At 35.9% G+C, this 19,187-nt stretch overlaps 1 protein-coding gene across 1 annotated transcript in view; it reads left to right on the forward strand.

Moving 5' to 3' along the window:
• Positions 1–19,187, forward strand: part of ROBO1 (roundabout guidance receptor 1) — a 409,328-nt gene that overhangs the window by 295,089 nt on the left and 95,052 nt on the right. Inside the window, exons 6-7 of the mRNA XM_055313849.1 lie at positions 1,525–1,652; positions 4,899–4,907. Of these exons, the coding sequence (XP_055169824.1) occupies positions 1,525–1,652; positions 4,899–4,907 (137 nt within the window). The remainder of the gene's footprint in view (positions 1–1,524; positions 1,653–4,898; positions 4,908–19,187) is intronic.

The following is a 19,187-nucleotide window of genomic DNA, read 5'->3' on the forward strand; positions in this document are numbered from 1 at the left end:
TGAACAGGATTACTTTTTTTATTTCTAAAGATTTTATTTTTAGGGCTGCCTGGGGTGTATAGTTGGTTGAGCATCTGACTCTTGGTTTCAGCTCAGGTCACCATCTCAGGGTCATGAGATTGAGCCTTTCGTCAGGCTTCATGCTCGGCATGGAGTCTGCTTGAGACTCTCTCTCCTTCTCCTTCTGCCCCTCCCCTCAGTGCTCGCTCGTGCTCTCTCTCTGTCTAAAAAATAAATAAATGTTTAAAAAATATATTTTATTTTTAAGTAATCTTTACAGCCAATCTTTGAGCCTCAGGCTTACAACCCTGAGATCAAAAGTCACATGCTCTACCAACTGAGCCAGGATTGGCTGAACAGGATTACTTTTTAGAGAAGATAATTTTTTAGCACTGTGGATATTACATTAATGTGGGGCAAGACTAATGGCAGGGTCACTATTGCTGTTTTTGTCCAGATAAGAGATATGGATTGCCTGAACTAGGCAGGAGATAGGGTAGGGGTCCATAGTAGAGAGAAATTTCTGAGACTAAACTGATGAATTGGATGATTTGTTAGATATAGAGAGCTGGTGGAAGAAGACACAGGGATATTGTATTAAGAGAAGTTGGTTTATATGATGGGGAAAGAAAAAAAAGTTTTATTCAGCATATGAAATGTTAGGTACCCATGGGATATGATGTCTAACTATCAGTTGGGATTATGAATTTGGAGCTTCAATGAAATAGGGATTGGGAATGTTTGTGCAGCTAATCAATATATAACCTACAGTAGCTAATATAACTCAGGGATATTACATAGAGTAAAAAGAGGATTAAAATTAAACTTCACAATAAACCCAGCTTTGAAGGGGAGAGAAAATGAGGCAAGGCAAGCAAACTCTGGAATGAGAGCCTGGGTTTGGGTATCAACTCTGCCACTAGACTGCTGCAACCAAAACCAGGCTACCTTACTTTCTTATGCCTCCAATTTCTCACCTGCAATCTGGAAATGAGTACAGTACTTCATACATTTTTTTTAAGATTGATTTATTGATTGATTTAAGGGGGTGGAGAGAGAGCGTACAAGTGGAAGAAACAGAGGGAGAGGGAGAGAGACACTCAGACTCTGTAATGAGCACAGAGCCCAAGGTGGGGCATGATCTCATGACCCCGAGATCACAACCTGAACTGAAACCAAGAGTCTGGTGCTCAACCGACTGTGCCATCCAGGCGCCCCAATACTTCATGTAGTCCTTGTAATATTTCTGATAGTAGCTTGAGGAAATAAATGAAGAAGTGCCAACTTTGCCCAAAAGTCTTCTTCTAGAAAATAGTTTGTTTAGCCAACATAACTGAAAACAGGCTCTATCTGCATGCTTATTACATAGAGGAAGGCCACATTTCACCTTTTGTTTTAGATTTTCTGTAGAGAATGTTGCATGTTGTTGATTCGCTGTCTGAGGTGCATCATATTGCTAATGATGGGACCTTTTAAGTAGAAAGTCACTTAACTATGCTTTTTTTTTTTCTGTTATGTCACTAGATACGAAATCAGAGATGATCATACTTTGAAGATTCGGAAAGTGATGGCTGGTGACATGGGGTCATATACTTGTGTTGCAGAAAATATGGTTGGAAAAGCTGAAGCATCAGCTACTCTGACTGTCCAAGGTAGGATTTGGGAAGATTTTTGTGTTGGTGGTTTTATCATAGGAAATATAATGTCAATATTAGAAGAAAATACTATTTATTCAAGTAGTGTACATTAAATATAGACTTCAAGTAGTGCTGTAAATATTGCATTTCAAACATAATTTAAAGAAATGATCATTTTGCCTCTGGGAGCTCTGTAAGTGTTTGTTACAGGAAATTGAATTAGGTTGAAATTATGGAAAATTCTGTTTTGGTGAAGCAGAGGAAGAGAATGTGCTTTAATCTCTGGGCCTGCAAACATAGAGCCCTTCTAATCTTTTAATTAAATGACAGCCATTACTATGAAAACTTTGTCTTTAAACGGAAACAAATCTAACAGTTCTTCAGACCATGTACTTTCAAGGGTCTGTATAATTCAGAACACAAAAAGAAGATTCTATTTCCCTCTAAAATATAAGATCCTCCACAGAGTAAGGACTTCTGCCATCTTTTTTTTTATTCCTACAGTCCTGTGAAATAACCACATTCAGTAAATATTCTTTAAATGAATGAATTGCATCTGATACAGATTTATTATTTGATGTTGTATGAGACCAAATGGATGTCACATTCTATGGCTACAAGTTTTTGAATGTCAGACTCACTTCTTAAAACTGATGTGCAGAAATGGTTCTTTCACCTTCTTTATATCCATAATCCAGATGTTTTTCATTGTCATCATCCCTTTTCTCCTTTCTTCATGATGTCATACAGATTACTTTTTTTCACTATGTCTCATCTGAGACCTCTCTCATTTTTTTTTCTTTTTAGGGATGAATTCTTTATTGTGGAATTTGAGAGACAATGACTTTTAAAAAAACATTTTGCTTGTGAAAAAACTCCCCTATTTTGACAAATATAGAGAGTAAACAGGGATTTGGGCCCTAAACCACTTAGCTTGTTTCTGGGTCTGACATTAGCAACACTTGGCGCTGTCATCTTTTCTGAACACTGTCTCCTCTAAGGCTATTAGGAAGAAAAAGGTGGCTTTCGAGGAGAGCTGCTACTGTGGGCTTTCTATAAAAGAGCCTTATGGGCTTTTTACAGTAAAAAAAAAAAAAGAAAAAAAAAAAAGAATATTTTCTTTCTGTCTGTAAGCCAGTATGTCCAACTTTGGGGTTTTTAGCTCACCCTCATAAAAACAAAAGAGAAAAAAAAAGAAAAGAAATGATCAAGACAAACATTGAGTTTCTAAGGCCTAGACTACTTTTCTTTAATGTAAGTTAGACTTGAACTCCATGTAAGACTAAAACTGTAAGAAAAGGAAACCCCTTTTATATTTAGAGAAAGCACAAATTTAAGAGATGTCAAATCCCAGTTCAAAAGCCCTCCAGAGGGAGTAAAAGGAGACCAGGATGAAGACAAGACATGAAAAGGTGTGTTTCTCTTTAGGCAGTTGTGACAGGGAGGATGATTGTCTATAACATTAGTCAAAGAGATATATTTCACTTTATGTTTTTTAAAGTCCTTTACCTTGGGAGTCTGATGCTTTTATTCATAATAACTATTCGACTGTATTTATAGTGGATGTTGAAATCAAAATAGATTTCTTCCTGCAATTTTATTTATTTTTTAATTTTTTTCCTGTCCTGCAATTTTAAGTTTGAATCCAAAGCTAATTCAGCCTTAAGTTTTCCGTATGTAATTCTTTCTCTCTAAGCCTTGATATTAATGGAAGTTGGGTATAAATAATCAAATCTGGAAGCTACTTTAAGAATTTAGAATTTTTTTCTTTCAACTGCATTGGGTTTTTTATAAACTTGAAAGATCTGTCTATTGGTGAGAAGGTCATCTTTTATTCAAATATTAAAATTTGAAGGACGCTTGGGTGGCTCAGTGGTTAAGTGTCTGCCTTCGGCTCAGCCTGTGATCCCAGGGTCCAGGATTGAGTCCCACATCAGGCTCCTTGCAGGGAGCCTGCTTCCCTCTCTGTCTATGTCTCTGACTCTCTGTCTGTATCTCTCATGAATAAATAAATAAAATCTTTTTAAAAATTAAAATAAAATTTGCACATTAATGTCACTATTAAAATATCTTTAACATTCTAGGATAGTATGCATAATATTACAAAGTAACATGATTCCCAACTGTAGAAGATAATTAAGAAAAAAAAAGGAAACTTGGGAAGTTGTATTTTTTTTTCTTCATTTGAGATTGAATACAGAAAAATACTACTTACTGTAAGGCAAACTAATTTGAAATGAATTTATTTGATAGCAGGAAACCATTATAATAAATTCAGTAGTATATTAATTTCTGCATTTTATTTGTGGTTCATTTTTAAAAGTATTCGAGTCAGTACGGGCTCAAAAATAATCTTCCTTTTCCTTCACCTGTCATACAAAAAATACTTAATTTTGAGAGCTGATGTTGGGCAATGAAACTATGCTCCAGGTAGAAGCTCCTGGAAAAAACCACTGTTTAGGAGGGTGCCCACTGGATTTTCAACGCCAGTACAGACATGATTAGTTTTAATATTTAAAAAATAAACTTGGGCAGCCTGGGTGGCTCAGAGGTTTAGCGCCACCTTCAGCCCAGTGCGTGATCCTGAAGACCTGGGATCCAGTACCAAGTCGGGCTCCCTGCATGGAGCCTGCTTCTCCCTCTGCCTGTGTCTCTGCCTCTCTCTGTGTGTCTCTCATGAATGAATAAATAAAATCTTTTTTAAAAAATAAATAAAAATAAAAATAATAAAATAAAATAAAAAATAAAAATAAATTTAATCTGACAATCTCTTCTTTTTTTCCTTGAAATCCCATTTCTGCTTTCTTGGAGACTCTACCTGTACATATTTCTTTTGGTAGTCCTTCTAAGGATTTTCATATTTTTTGTACTTGTGTAGTGTTCATAGTGCTTAGCATAATACTAGGCATATAGTGGGCACATTATTTAATAAATACTTGTTACAATTTTTTAAAATATTTTTTTTGCAAATTTTATTTATATATTCATGAGACAGAGAGAGAGAGGCAGAGACACAGGCAGAGGGAGAAGTAGGCTCCATGCAGGGAGTCCGATGTGGGACTTAATCCTGGGACTCCAGGGTCACACCCTGGGCATGAAGGCAGGCACTAAACCACTGAGCCACCCAGGCGTCCCCTACTTGTTACAATTTGAAATATGAATATGGACTCCAACCTTCTCCTTGAGTGGTAAAAATATCATAGGGACATCCGAGGGGAGATTCAGGCAGCTTCTGGTGGCTTTGATTCTGAAAGCCAACAGTAGGTTCTGGTGGATCAAATTTGAAGAGATTGCCCTCTTATGCTGCCTTCCAGGTTTGAAGGGGAATAGAGCCGTACCTAGAATTAGGCAGAGTGTCCTAAACTATATGAAGTTTGTTATCTGAATGTATCTGAATTTACATATCTATACTTATCTGAAACTTATTAAATATGCCTATGATTATCTGGGATTCCCCTGGAGAACTTGACTTAAGAATCTGAGGCTGAACACAGAAATTTTTTTTTATTTTGTATTTTTTTTTTAAGTTAAGCCCCATGCGGGTTTCATGCTCAACATGAAGTCGGCTTGAGATTCTCTCTCCATCTTCCTCTGCCCCTCCCCCTTGCGCGCTCTCTCTCTCTCAAATAAATATATCTTTAAAAAAATAAAAAAATAATCCATGCCCAACATGGAGCTTGAACTCACAATCCCAAGATCAAGAGTTACATGCTCTACCAACTAATTCAGCTAATTCAGCTAAGTACCCCTTTATTTTTTATTGTAAGCAAGCAAATCCATGAATCCCTGGAATGAGGACTTCTTTGAACTGACAGAAAGAATAAAAGACTTTAAAATTTTTCTTTAGAGTTTGAGTATCATCACAACTGGAAGAAATGTATTGCAAAGAATTGTGTAGCTAAGAGCATAGACCTCGGAGTCAAAATTTAGTTGAACTCATTTACTGTGTGACATAGAAAAGGTAATTTAAGCCTCTTAAACCTCAGTTGCTCTATGTGTAAAATGGGTATGGTAGTACCAACCTTAGAGTTTTATAAGGATTAGATTAAGCCTTATATATAAAAAAGTTTGACATATTATCTGTTACAGAGTAAATGTTTCATAACCAAGGAATATTGTATTCCTTTATTGTTATTATTGATAGCTTTATTTCTTAAATTTAATAATTATTGGCTATTTAGCAAGAAAAATAATACAGTTCAGGTAATTCTAGACAGATAGGGTTGTCCTTTCTCTGCTATTAATAAATGAGAAATGTGAATTGCTAATATAGTCATGATAATTTATGATACAATTTTTCAAAACTCTTCTGAAATATAAATTTTATATTTTCACTGTTAAAGAAACATTACTGACTTTTATAGTAAATGTATTGGGGTGTGTGTGTGTGTGTGTATGCGCCATCAAAGCTCTAGTGCTAGATTTACATTGCAGTTTTGCAAAATAGCTGATAAATTAATGAAAATAATGACCATTTGGAAATAGAAATTATCAGTAAGATTACATTTTATTTTCAATGGAGTGTTATTGTTATGGGAATAATTCAGCGGAGGGTATTTGACTTCAATTATGATTCTGTTGCTTTAAAGAGTGGCTGTTTTGCAATCATTTTGAGTCTCGCACCTCAGAATACCTTTCCTTAAAATAGGGTGTTTCCTGGCAATTCTAAGACTGGTAAGATGGTCCATGAGCAGATACCCTCAAAAACTATTTATTCTCCTTAATGACCACTTGGAAGCTTCAATTAATCAGTACAAGCCATGAGTAAAATATGATGTCACACTCTGTTATTATTATTATTATTATGTCACACATATTTATTTAAAGCCATCCCTGACTTACCATGACAGGGTACATAGCAATATTCTTGGGTCACTGTAGAAATTACCATCATGAGACCATGCATAGAATTTGAGGAGAAAATAGGAATGTATCCCTATAACTGCTGGTCAGATCTTAACAGGTCTTCTTAGAGAAAAATTGGTAACCTTTCCAAGACAGAAGAACACTGTGGAGCTTTCCAGGGGACTTTCAGAAGAGTTGTTTCAAAAACATCATTGTGTAGTTGGGGGAATCCATTCCTAGAGGGTTTTGAAATTGGCTTCTAAAAGCATCATTGTCGTCTTGGCTAATTCAGAAGAAAATTAGAACAAAGTAAAATGGTTATAGATGTTTAAGGGGGAAAAAAGCAAGGTAAAGCCTTTTTTCTCACCTTGCATTGACAAAACTGTCTCTCCACCATTTTTGTTTAACTTTAGAGTCAAAAGCATCTTACCAGTAAGTATGAATGTCATATACATCATTATGAGAATACTATCACTATGAGATAAGAAGCCATATATGAATGTTGTATACAACTTTAGGATTTGCATCAAATCCTAAAGTTTTCACCTCATTTCACATCTATTTACACTATATTCCTATTTACTAAGTGGGGAGGGGGCTTCTTTATATAGTGCTTCATCATTAATAAGTCAGTATCTGTTCTGTTTCTGAGTTGTTCTTTTCATGCATTTAAAAAGTTCAAAATTTAAAAAAAAAACTGCACCTCTAAAACCTATACCACATACATATCTCATGTGACATTGGATGGATTACTTCTTGAGCAGCCAAATGCAAAGCCATTGAGCCAAATCAAAATATTGATTATTTATAGCACAGCAGATTTTATTTTACTCTGAAAAGAGGCAAATTATAAAATTTGGGAATATTAAGTTTTCAACTAAAAGTTTGTGCATACTGGGCTTCATAAATATTTAGGCAATTTTTCAAAAAAGAATATCCAGATTCCTTTAACTGGCATGTCAATTTTGGGTTATCTTTGAAACTGATTGTCAGAATGACTCAAAGGCTCTGCAGTAATTTGACCTGTTGAAAAATAATTAATGTCTATTACATGACCAATAAAATATGGTGAGTTAACACTGTTTGGAATGATCATAACAGAAAAATCTTTCTGTTTAAACTCCCAGTTAACCAGAAAACTCAGTTAATGTAAATTAACATTCTGTTATTTCCTAGAGTAATTTTTTAAAAGATTTTATTTATTTATTTATTTATTTATTTATTTATTTATTTATTTATTTATTTATTTTTATTTATTTATTTATGAGACAGAGAGAGAGAGAGAGCCTGTGAACAGACAGGGACAGAGGGGGGAGGGAGAAGAAAGGAATCTCAAGCAGATTCTGTGCTGAGCATGGAGCCCGAAATGGGGTTCGATTTCATGACACTGAGTGAGATCATGACCTGAGCTGAAACCAAGAGATGGATGCTTAACCACCTGAGCCATCTAGTCACCCCTGTCTAGAACAATTTAAGTTTCATTACCTACACATTTAAACCATCAATGTTATTATATTTATGCTTAATGTGTGCCTGCCCTTAATTTTCCCTTGTATATATAGCATCTCCACATGTCCTCAAGGAATTTTTTTGTGAACCTAAAATACACACCAAAAATCGAGCATCTTTTTAATGTCATCTGAGTTTTGATTAATTACATTGTTGTATTTGCACTTTAATGTCTCAATTTAGCAAGTGTAGGATTGCTGGCTCTGTGTTGGGTAGGAGTAAATTCCCTTCTTAGCTTGTGTTTTATATGGTATGATGACCCCATCTTTTAAGGCACAAGATATATACTGTGGTATTTATAACCATTTTATAGGTTGTGACATACCTATAAAATATAAAATCTAACCAGAACAAAATAGATGCATAGAAGGCTCTCTGCCAGGGTTTTAAACAGTGTGCCATTGAAACTGCTGGAATTTATGCCTCTGCTTGGTGTTCTGAGAATGGTCACAGGTTTGTTTCGTACTATTTTACTATCGTAATCTAAACCTGTTTGGCCTTTATTAGATGTTTGCCAGGTGGACCTTGAAGTTCTTCTTAGAATCATATGCTAGCTAACTCAAATTTTTGACTGGTTTATATTTGTGAACCGGTTGATGGTGAATTTAAAAAGTGAGGGATTTTGTTTTGTTTTGTTTTGTTTTCCTTTGGTTGAAATTAGCCTTTATGAAAAGCATGACGGATGTAGCTTCAAAGCACTAAACAAAAAATAAAGGAAGAAAAATAATTTTATTTATTATGGCATTAACAACAAACTCTTTAAAATGAGTGATTATGTATTTATGATTACAGCCCTGTTGATAGCTTTTTAAAATTTTCCATTTTTGAGAAGTGCTCTCCAGAAGGGAAGGTAGAGCATGAGGTCACAGAGAGGAGAATTTAAACCCCGAATTTCTCCCATTCCCAGGTCTACACACTGCCTCTGAGCCGAATGCTTCTTTGCTTCAGTGATCCTCATGGCTTAACCAAGGCAAACTTGAGGGTGTTATTAATCTTTCTACTCCCTTTGCAACTTTACAGATAAAGCAGCTATTATTAATGTCACAATTTTATTTCCAAAGTGAATTTGTGACTCTGTCACCAGAATGATCATGTTCCCGTCACTGTGTCTGTTATAGGAAACCAGACTGAAGACAGATTTCCATACCCCAGCCATTCCCCAAGCCATCACATTTTCTTTTGGCTGAGTTGAACCATTAAGAAAATCTAATCCCACTTTTTGTTTGTCTCTCTTACAATAGGAACTAAAAAGACATTTAGACCTCTCATTTCCTCAGCCTTAAGTGCCAGGCTGGTCCGACACAGGAAGCTGGACATTTAGATCTTAGTTCACATCTCACTGCACCCCTCTGCAGGCCACTTGGAGGGACCAGTTATTCTTTGGAGCTCAAGAAATAGTTGCTTTTCTGCCCTTTCCGCAAACAGCTCTGTTACAAGAAAAAGGCAGATACCAAACATCTCTAAACCAGGTGATGCTCTCTTACCAGATGAGTGGGATTTCTGTGAAATCCCAGCTCCTTTCTGATAAGTGCTCGTCTATTTTTCTTTCTTTGATATAAAATTACTCTGTTCTCTCCATTTCATCACCTGTTTTATTTTTTTAGTTATAACATATGGTATCATGAACGATGTCGCTATCTCCTTAAATTTATTGTTGGCACGTAATAGCAATGTTCAGATGAATCATCAAGAGGATGTGCATTCTATTCTGTTCTGAAGATTTGTTGTTTTGTCTGGTGCTTCTCATAAGTATTTATGCCTACTATGCAATGGAGGAACAGAGTGCTTCCTCATTAGGATTGATTAGCCACTGACAGCTTCTGGAAGGCTGAGCCTCAAAGTCTGAGATTGACATGAGACCAAGAAGACACAAAGGCAGAAAAAAAAAAAAAAAGCACTGTCTTTTGGCTGACTTAATTGCTACTAATGGGGTGTTTCCTAGAGCCTCTCTCCTTGCTGCTAGTGAACCACATGCTCCCAACAGGCTGCTTTGCTGTGATGTCTCAGGCACTGCAGTTTCTGATTGACCTCTCCTTAATGTCCCAGCGAACTAGGAGTTGAATGGCAGTTATAACTTTCAGTAAAAAAGGAAGCAGCTGTTGGAGGTTTGTCCAAGCTTTTAGGCTTCTGCTAACCCAGAGAGTGAATGTTAATTCACAGGAAATAATAGCGATGCAGTAAAAAATGGTAGCAGACTAGGAGGCAGACACTGAAATTTCTCATCTTCTCCACATTAGTGGAGAGCAGGGCAACCCACAGATACATCATCAGGAGATGGCTTGGGTAGTAGGGGCCATGCTTGTTTCTTGCACTTCTCTCATGTCAGTTGTCACAAAATCCTACTTATTTTTGTCTTTTAAATATCTCTTAATCCTCCCCCCACCTCTCTTGCCCTTGCCTCACTGCTTTCTTTCAGACTGTCAGTCTCTAACCAGTTTCCTTGCCTCTGTCTTGTCTGATAGAACCCATTGTCCACACAACAGGTTCATTCTGCCTAAAACACAAATCTGAACATTGTCATGGTTCCCATCTCTCTGGGCTAAGGTCCGGAGTGCTTAATAGTGCTCCTCCTGGCCTCTCAGTACCCTTTCACTACTCCCTGTAGTGCAGTACCACTGTATGGTTTGGATATACATATTTGTTCATGCAATACTATCATGTAGCTTATCATTGGGCTTTTCTTTATGTTGGTCCCTTGGTCTGAAATGCCCTGCCCCCCATTTGTCCTGTCTTCTACTTGCTAATTGCTTCTTCCTAGACTCAGCTCAGGGAAGCATCCTCAAGGAAGCCTGGCACACAGTCCTCATCCAAGAGCAGGTTGGGGAATCCCCCTATTCATTTACCCATTGGGTGCTGTTTACTGCCCTTCCTGCATTTTAGTGTCCGCCCCACTTGACTCTGGGTTCCTTAGAGGAACATTTTTTTTTGTCTTGCTTTGTCAGTCTCTGGGACATCCTTGGTGTTCAGGTAACATTTTCTGTGTGAGTGAATCAAGGGCTGCCCTGATACAGACCAGTTGTGGAATCCTGGGCAAGCCAGTCATCTTGTCTGAGTTTCAGTGTTCTTATCTGTTTAAAAATAAATGTACATGTAATGTAGACGTCCACGAGCTCAGAGGAAATAGAATAAGAGAATTAACACAATATTTATATCCTCATAAAAGTGGTTTAAGGATTATGATGTGCTTATGCAAGAGCAATTATTGTTATGGTTATTTTTCTGATCAGCTCCTTCTAAAACAATTAAAATTTCATCAGATTCTAAGTAATATTTATTTTGTCCATAAAGATTTGAATGTTTTGATCACTGAATAATGTAGTTTGATCAGCGTTTTCTTTTTCTGCAAAGATAATTTTCTGTGGCTCCTTAGTTTTGAGATCTACCTTTGAAAATTAGTCCTTATTATTTCTTTGGAAAGTCTTTTAGGGAGACAATTTTTTTTTTCCTGCTACTCTTAGGAAACATTCTATAGAGTAGAATTAATAGCACAGTCTTTTCTGACAGACTCACTTGAATTTAAATGCTGAATGTGCAAGCTATTAAATCTTCGATTCTCATTTTTCTTATTAGTAAAATGAGGGTGAAATGTCTCCCTCACAGGATTGTTGTGGGGATTAAATGAGCTAATAAATATAAAATGCTGGGCAGCTCGGGTGGCTCAGCGGTTTAGCGCCGCCTTCAGCCCAGGGCCTGATCCTGGAGACCCCAGATCAAGTCCCACATCAGACTCCCTGCATGGAGCCTGTTTCTCTCTCTGCCTGTGTCTCTCATCTCTCTCTCTCTCTCTCTCTCTCTCTCTCTCTCTCTCTCTCTCTCCCCTTCTCTTTGTGTGTCTCATGAATAAATAAATCTTTAAAAATAAATAAATAAGTAAAAAATGCTTAGCACATTGTGTGAAACATTTAAATGTTCAATAAAAGTAGAAGGAATGAAAGTGCTATGAAGAAGGAGGATGAGGGGGTCACTTCAGGGTTGTATCTTTGTATATGTCAGAATAAAAAATTAATGTAGCTTCAGTACTCTTAGCTGTGCATCACTAGCTGCGTGAAAGGGTTAAAATCTGAGTCATGTATGCATCTCCTAAAATATTTAAATAGTCATGCAATAAACACTTTTCAATAAACAGTGACTATCAAGGCTTCTATAATTGTGGTTAAAAATGTTAATTTAGGGGGGCATCTGGGTGGCTTAGGCAGTTGCGTGATTCATGATTTTGGCTCAGATCATGATCTCATGAGTTGTGGGATCGAGGCCCACATCGGGCTCTGTGTTCAGTGGGGAGTCGGCTTAGGATTCTCTCTCTCTTTCCCTCTCTAGCTGCCTCTCCTCAACCTCCCTCTGTCTCTCCCTCTGTCTGTCTCTTTCTCTCCCTCCCTCCTTGACAATAGATCAGAAGTCATATTTCATTAAAAGTAATGTGCCTTTCCGTACATCTGTGCACTTCACCACTTTCTGAGATGTGAAATAACAACTTTGAAGCTAGCTGAACCACCTGTTAATCTCACACAATGTAACATACTGTGTATATGTCACATTTTTCTAATGGACCATTAGATAATTATTTCAGAATGTAAAATTAAAATGTAGGTAAAGTAAAACAATATAGCTTTCTGTGGTATTAGGGGATTAGCTTTCATAAACTTGCATTCAAAAACAAACTCTGGGGGGAAAAGGCCTATTTTGTAAATTTATGGTTTCCTTAAATAGGGTTCACTATGTTTAGCTTTCTATCAGCATACAAGATCTTTTTGTTCAAGTCATATGACTTTTTAGAGCTCGTATGATATCTAGGCATAAAAGAAGTAATGAGAGAAAAAACTGGACCTTTCAGTCCTAAATTTACCTTCTTTGATGTAGACTTCATTTAAATCATGTGTTGGAACAGTTTGCTTAAATTGCTGATTTCAGAAAAGCTGGCAGTATAATAGTACATTGTTTCTGACCATTAACGTGGTTATTTGAGTCAAAGCCAAAACTAATAGTGTCAGGGGGCCTTTTCGCAGGTTCAAGTTAGGTTTACGATAATCCAAGATCCTGGTTAAGAACTGCGGGTTCATCAACATTTTGATGAAACACGTATTATAAGACCCCCAAAGCTTTACTTGATGCCGTTGAGAACCTTGATAGTGTGTGACATGTTTGCCAGACTGACAAGGTATAGCAGACTGGTTCTTTGGGGAATGATTCTTCATGTCAGATGGCAGTAATCTACAGAGGTCCAGTAAAATCAGTAGTACTGTAGTAAATAGTACTTCAGGGCTTGGGGAACATATTGTGTGTGTGTGTGTGTGTATACGTTTATATAACACACATATAAAAAACACATATCACAATGTCATATTTATTTACCATCTCCTCCTGTCTGTATGTATTGTTACTTTTACTGCTTCAGTCAAAAGTCTTACTCAAAATGCCTCCCTTACAGGATTTGTCATGGTGTTTTGTGATTTGTTGTTGTTGTGTGTTTTGTAGTTAAAATAATGATTTTTAAAAACCTACAGAAGATTTGAGGAGCTGGTGAGAAAAAAGAGATTTGCAATTATAAAATGCAATCCCAAGAAAGACAAAGTTTAAGTGGAGACTTTTGAAGAATCAGTATTGCCAGCTGAGTTCTTTGTGAACAGGCTGAAAGTAAAATGCCATCAGCCAAGAGGTTTAATGAAGTCTCACTACAGAATTTAACAAGAGAGTGATTTGTGAGAATGGCTCTCTCCTAGCTGTTCTGATCCAGTGGCGTAAATAGGATGCCGAGCACTACTCCTGCTGGTTTTTTTATGCTGTTGGATTTGATTGAGACCCAGCAACATTATGGCCTATGATTCTTTTCCTTTTTTTTTTTTTTTTTTTTTAGAAGGATAAAGTAAAGAACTTCTTGTATTCTCATAGCCTTTCAGAAATAGTCATTTTAACTCTAATGACTGTGGAAGATATGACATTCTCTTGATTTCCTTCATTTACTCATGAAATTTTGGGTTGGTCTCAGCTATGTCAAACAAACTGATATAAAATCTAAACATTAACCTGAAGGAAAAGCATTCACTACAAGGCCTTCCTACAGAGAATTTGAAACTCTTAATGTGTGTGCCAAGTGAGTATTTGAGGAAATAAGTACAGCAGTTAGGTTCAAGAAATAATTGATACATATGATGACCCTGTAACAAATAATGACACAGCACCACACTAGCAAATAGCACAGCATGGGCCTTCCATTATCTTCTGGGCTTTACTGTGATTATTCATCTACATATCAGTTGGTGAGGTTTTTCTCGTCCCTCAGTTACATAGATATAAAACTTAACAACTCTCTTTAGCAGCGTACATTCTGAAATAATGGCATCAGTTTGGAAATATGTAATAGAATTGGGTCACTCTATACCGTCTGAATTGCTCTCTCTGAAAATGAAATTTAGAGAAATAATTTTTTGCTCTCGCCATTGAGTGGTAGCTCATTTTATTAAAACATTAGATTCATTGCTAACAATCTCACAGAACTTGAAGACATGGAATTATTGTGTGATATTGTGTATCACTTAATGTTAAATAATTAATTGTAAGTCAATTATGTGAATTGTAAGTCAATTCTATTTTACCTAGAACTATTAGGACATAAAATGAGATAATTCTTGTTTAAAAGAGAATATACTCATCAAGAGAATAGATTGTAGACTATTTGACACTAAGGGCCCCTTTTTTAAAAAAAATGATGAACCCAGTGATAAATTAAATATGCAAAATCACTGAAAAATTAACATTTTTTGCACATGTTGATTTTTTATTTGCTACCATAGTAAATATTTTATAGATATACACAGCATTAATTATGCTCAACAGTATTCATTCTTGTAGATTCACAAATCATTCTAGCGTATTTCAAACATCAAGATCATCACTAGAATCATTACACTTTACAATTATGTGGCAGCTGGTGTCCTTTAAATCTTATTTGAATATATAGTAGGCTGCCTTTTATTTTATTGTTTTTAAAGATTTGTATAAATTGGAAGTTGCTACTTTATAATACATGCCTGGAGTTTGCAAAACTGATTAAAATACCATGAGCACTTTAATTTGCTTTTAAACTATTATTCTCAGGACTTGATAAATAATGTGCCAGTATAAACACACCTGTAGAAAAATACTCAAATAGGTATAAGACAAAATACAGCTGAGTAATTGCTTTATAACAGATTTATGAGAGTAGGAAAATCCATAAATGTTAAAGTGAGCTTTAGCTTTAGGACATTTATTTTGTGTGGTCAATGTTATTAGGAGAGAATTTAGAGCACTGTACAATTAAAACTGATAGATATGGCCATTTTAAAAAGGTGCTTTTAAAGTTAACTTTGTGGATGGTGGAATAGCCATTTCAGTATACTTTTAGGTCATTAGTAAATAGATGAGGTGTCCTCTTAGGTTTTTCCTTATGCTTTTTATTCCCCTAAAATGTACTAAATTACTGAACATAATTGATAACAGGGGGGCCTGAGTGGCTCAGCCAGTTAAGTGTCTGCCTTTGACTCAGGTCATGATCCCAGAGCTGTCAGGCTCCCTGCTCAGCCTGAAGTCTGTTTCTCCCTCTTCTTCTGCCCCTACCCCTGCTCATGCTTGCTCTTTCTCTATCTCTCTCTTTCTCTCATAAATAAATAAAATTTTTAAAAAGAAGTAAATAAATAAGATTTATAATAGGTAATTTTGGCCTTAATTTTCTTGGGAATAAATGTTAAATTATATTATTTCTGTACCCAATTGAAAAGATTTTGAATGTGAGACATGGATGGGGGCTTACAAATCATTTACTTTAGGTCCGTTTTACAGATGAGGGGACTGAGATCAGAGATATCTTTATATCATATAGCAGAGTGTGAGCATGTGCATTTGATGCTTGACTACATACATGTGACATTTGCAGTAGTCTTCCTAAAAGATTGCATCACATCACTTTTCAGAGACAGAATTGGCTGTTTTGACATTGTTTTTCTATGATAATATAAAATATGAGAATAATTATATATTCATGTTAATTTAATACCTTAATACATGAATTGTGCATTTAAAAAATTTTAGAGTACCATTGACATATGACATGGTAGTGTCAGATATACAACATAATGATTTGATGTTTGTAAATATTGCAAAATGATCACCATGAGAATTCCAGTTAATATTTATCACCATACATAATGGCATATGTTTATTATTATTATTAATACATAATAAATTTTTCTTGTAATGAAGACTTTTAAGATTTATTTTCTTAGCGACTTTTAAATATGCAGTATTATTAACTATTATTGGCATGCTGTACATTACATCCCTATGACTTCTTTTATCTTACAGAAATTTGTACCTTTTGATGCCCTTCACCTTTTTTGCCTACCTTTTCCTCCTGCCTCAGGCAACCACCAATCTAGTTTCTGTGTCTATGAGCTTGGTATTTTTTGTTGGTATGTTTATTTGTTTTAAATTGCATGTATAAGTAAGATTATAGAGTATTTGTCTTGTTTTCTCTGACTTATTTCACTTAGCATAATGCCCTCACTGGTCCATCCATGGTGACTCACATGACAGGATTTCATTCTTCTTCTCCTTTTTTTTTTCCAATGGCTGAATAATTACTCCATTCTATATATACCACATTTTATTCATACTGGTCTCCTAGGTTATTTCCATATCTTGTCTATTGTAAATAAGGTGCCAATGAACATGGGGGTGCATATATATTTTCGAATTAGTGTTTTGGGTTTTTTTTTTTTTTTTGAGTAAATGCCCAGAAGTGGAATTGCTGGATCATATAGTAGTTCTATTTTTAATTTTTTGAGGAACCTCTATACTGTTTGACATAGTGGCTGCACCAGTTTGCATTCCCACCAACTGTGCACAAGGGTTCCCTTTTCTTTATTTTTTTTATAAATTAATTTTTATTGATGTTCAATTTACCAACATACAGAATAACACCCAGTGCTCATTCCGTCAAGTGTCCCCCTTAGTGCCCGTCACCCATTCACCCCCACCCCCCGCCCTCCTCCCCTTCCACCACCCCTAGTTCATCTCCCAGAGTTAGAAGTCTTTATGTTCTGTCTCCCTTTCTGATATTTCCTACTCATTTCTTCTCCCTTCCCTTATATTCTCTTTCACTATTATTCATATTCCCCAAATGAATGAGAACATACACTGTTTGTCCTTCTCCGATTGACTTACTTCACTCAGCATAATACCCTCCAGTTCCATCCACGTTGAAGCAAATGGTGGGTATTTGTCGTTTCTAATGGCTGAGGAATATTCCATTGTATACATAAACCACATCTTCTTTATCCATTCATCTTTCGATGGGCACCGAGGCTCCTTCCACAGTTTGGCTATTGTGGACATGGCTGCTAGAAACATCGGGGTGCAGGTGTCCCGGCGTTTCTTTACACCCTCTCCATCACTTGTTACTATTGTCTTTTTGATAATCATTTTAATGAGATGAGGTGATATCTCATTGTGGTGTGGATTTGCTTTTCCCTGGTGAAGTGTGATGTTGAGTATATTTGCAGGTGTCCGTTTGCCATCTGTAGGTCTTCTTTAGAAAAATGTCTATTCAGATCTGCCCATTTTTTAATTGGATTGTTTTTTTTTCTATTGAGTTGTATAAATTCTGTATATATTTTGGAAATTAATCCACCCCTTTATCAGGTATATGATTTGCAAGTATTCCCCACCCCCTTCAGTAGTTGCCTTTTCTTTTTTTGATGATTTCCTTTGTAAATAATTTTGTATCAAAAGTTATTTGGTTTAGGTCATGAAGCCAAAACAGAACTAAAATTACATTAGAATAAAGCTTAACTCTTTTAATGCAGAAACCATACAATGTAACAAAAAGAGTAAGGATTTTAAGAGCTGGACAGACCTGAATTCCAAACTTCCATTTCTTACCTAATGTATGACATTAAGAAAATTACCTAATCTTTTTAAAAAAGGAAAAGAAAGTTACTTAATCTTCACTTCCCTCCCTTTGCAAGTTGGCATATTAGACATTTTCCTACTGAGTTGCTGGGAGGGTTTCTGGTGTATGAAATGACACATAGTTAGCTAACACTGATGGCTCTTTATTTAACTGAGATGTAGAAAAGTTATGTGATTTATGCAGGATAGACCTAACTAATTCTGGAGAGGATCTTGATCTGCTCAGTTGAGTAATTTTATCTTTACATTTTTTTTATCATTATATACCTCAACTCTAGACCCTATAGTGTATGAAATATAACATTTGAAAGTAGGCTTCCAGATTTTCTAATAAACAAGTTCTGGAGCAATTGCTTACATACAAATCAGTAAGCTGGATGCTGTAAAGGATGCAGAGATAAAGAAGACCTGGATCCCGCCTTCATGGAGCTTAGTACAGCTACTGAAGGAGAGAGATGTACACAAGTAACAACAGTACTAGCAAAATGTAGAGTGTGGATTTGTAAAGATGTAGATATGCCAGGGAGGGCAAAAGTACTTTCAGATACACAATGGGAACATTATTCTCATTTGTTTACAAGATAAACAGATATTTACAAGGTCAGTAACGTTTTCAACTGGGTAAATTCTAGAGAAATAATGGCAAATAGTTAAATCTTTACTCTTATGAGTTTATAGTCTAGTTTGGGAGATAGACGTTTAGAGAATAATTAGAGAAATGTGTAATCTTAAGCTATAATAAGTGCTGTAGGAGGAAAATTAAGGTTGCTATGAGAATATATATGGCCTTCTGATAAGATTTAGTGTCAAATTTAGGGGGAATTACTTGAAGATCTGTCTTTGGAGCTGAAATGTGGTAAACTCAAGGACAAAAAAAAAAAAGGCCAATGGAGCTAAGTCAGGGAGATGAGAGGGGACAGGTGATACAAGAAGACACCAAAGAGTCACATAGCAAGGCCATGTTAAGGATTTTGGTCTCTATTTGAAGAACAATGAAACCATACTGAAAGATTTTAAGCACAAATATCTATAATCAGGTTAGTTTACTTTGGTTTTGTTTTTAAGCACTTTGGCCATATCATGAAATTGAATTGGTAAGAAGCAAAGCAGTAGTTCAGTTGAGCACTGTTGGATAACTTGAGCCAGAGTGGTGGCAGTAGAGCTAGAAAGAGGTAAATGGAATACACAAATAGTTCATAAATAAAAGCTATGGCATTTGGTATGAATTGTACATTTCAAGGAGGAGAGAGA

Source organism: Nyctereutes procyonoides, unplaced genomic scaffold (genome assembly GCF_905146905.1).
Source record: "Nyctereutes procyonoides isolate TBG_1078 unplaced genomic scaffold, NYPRO_anot_genome, whole genome shotgun sequence".
NCBI classification, from domain to species: Eukaryota; Metazoa; Chordata; class Mammalia; order Carnivora; family Canidae; genus Nyctereutes; species Nyctereutes procyonoides.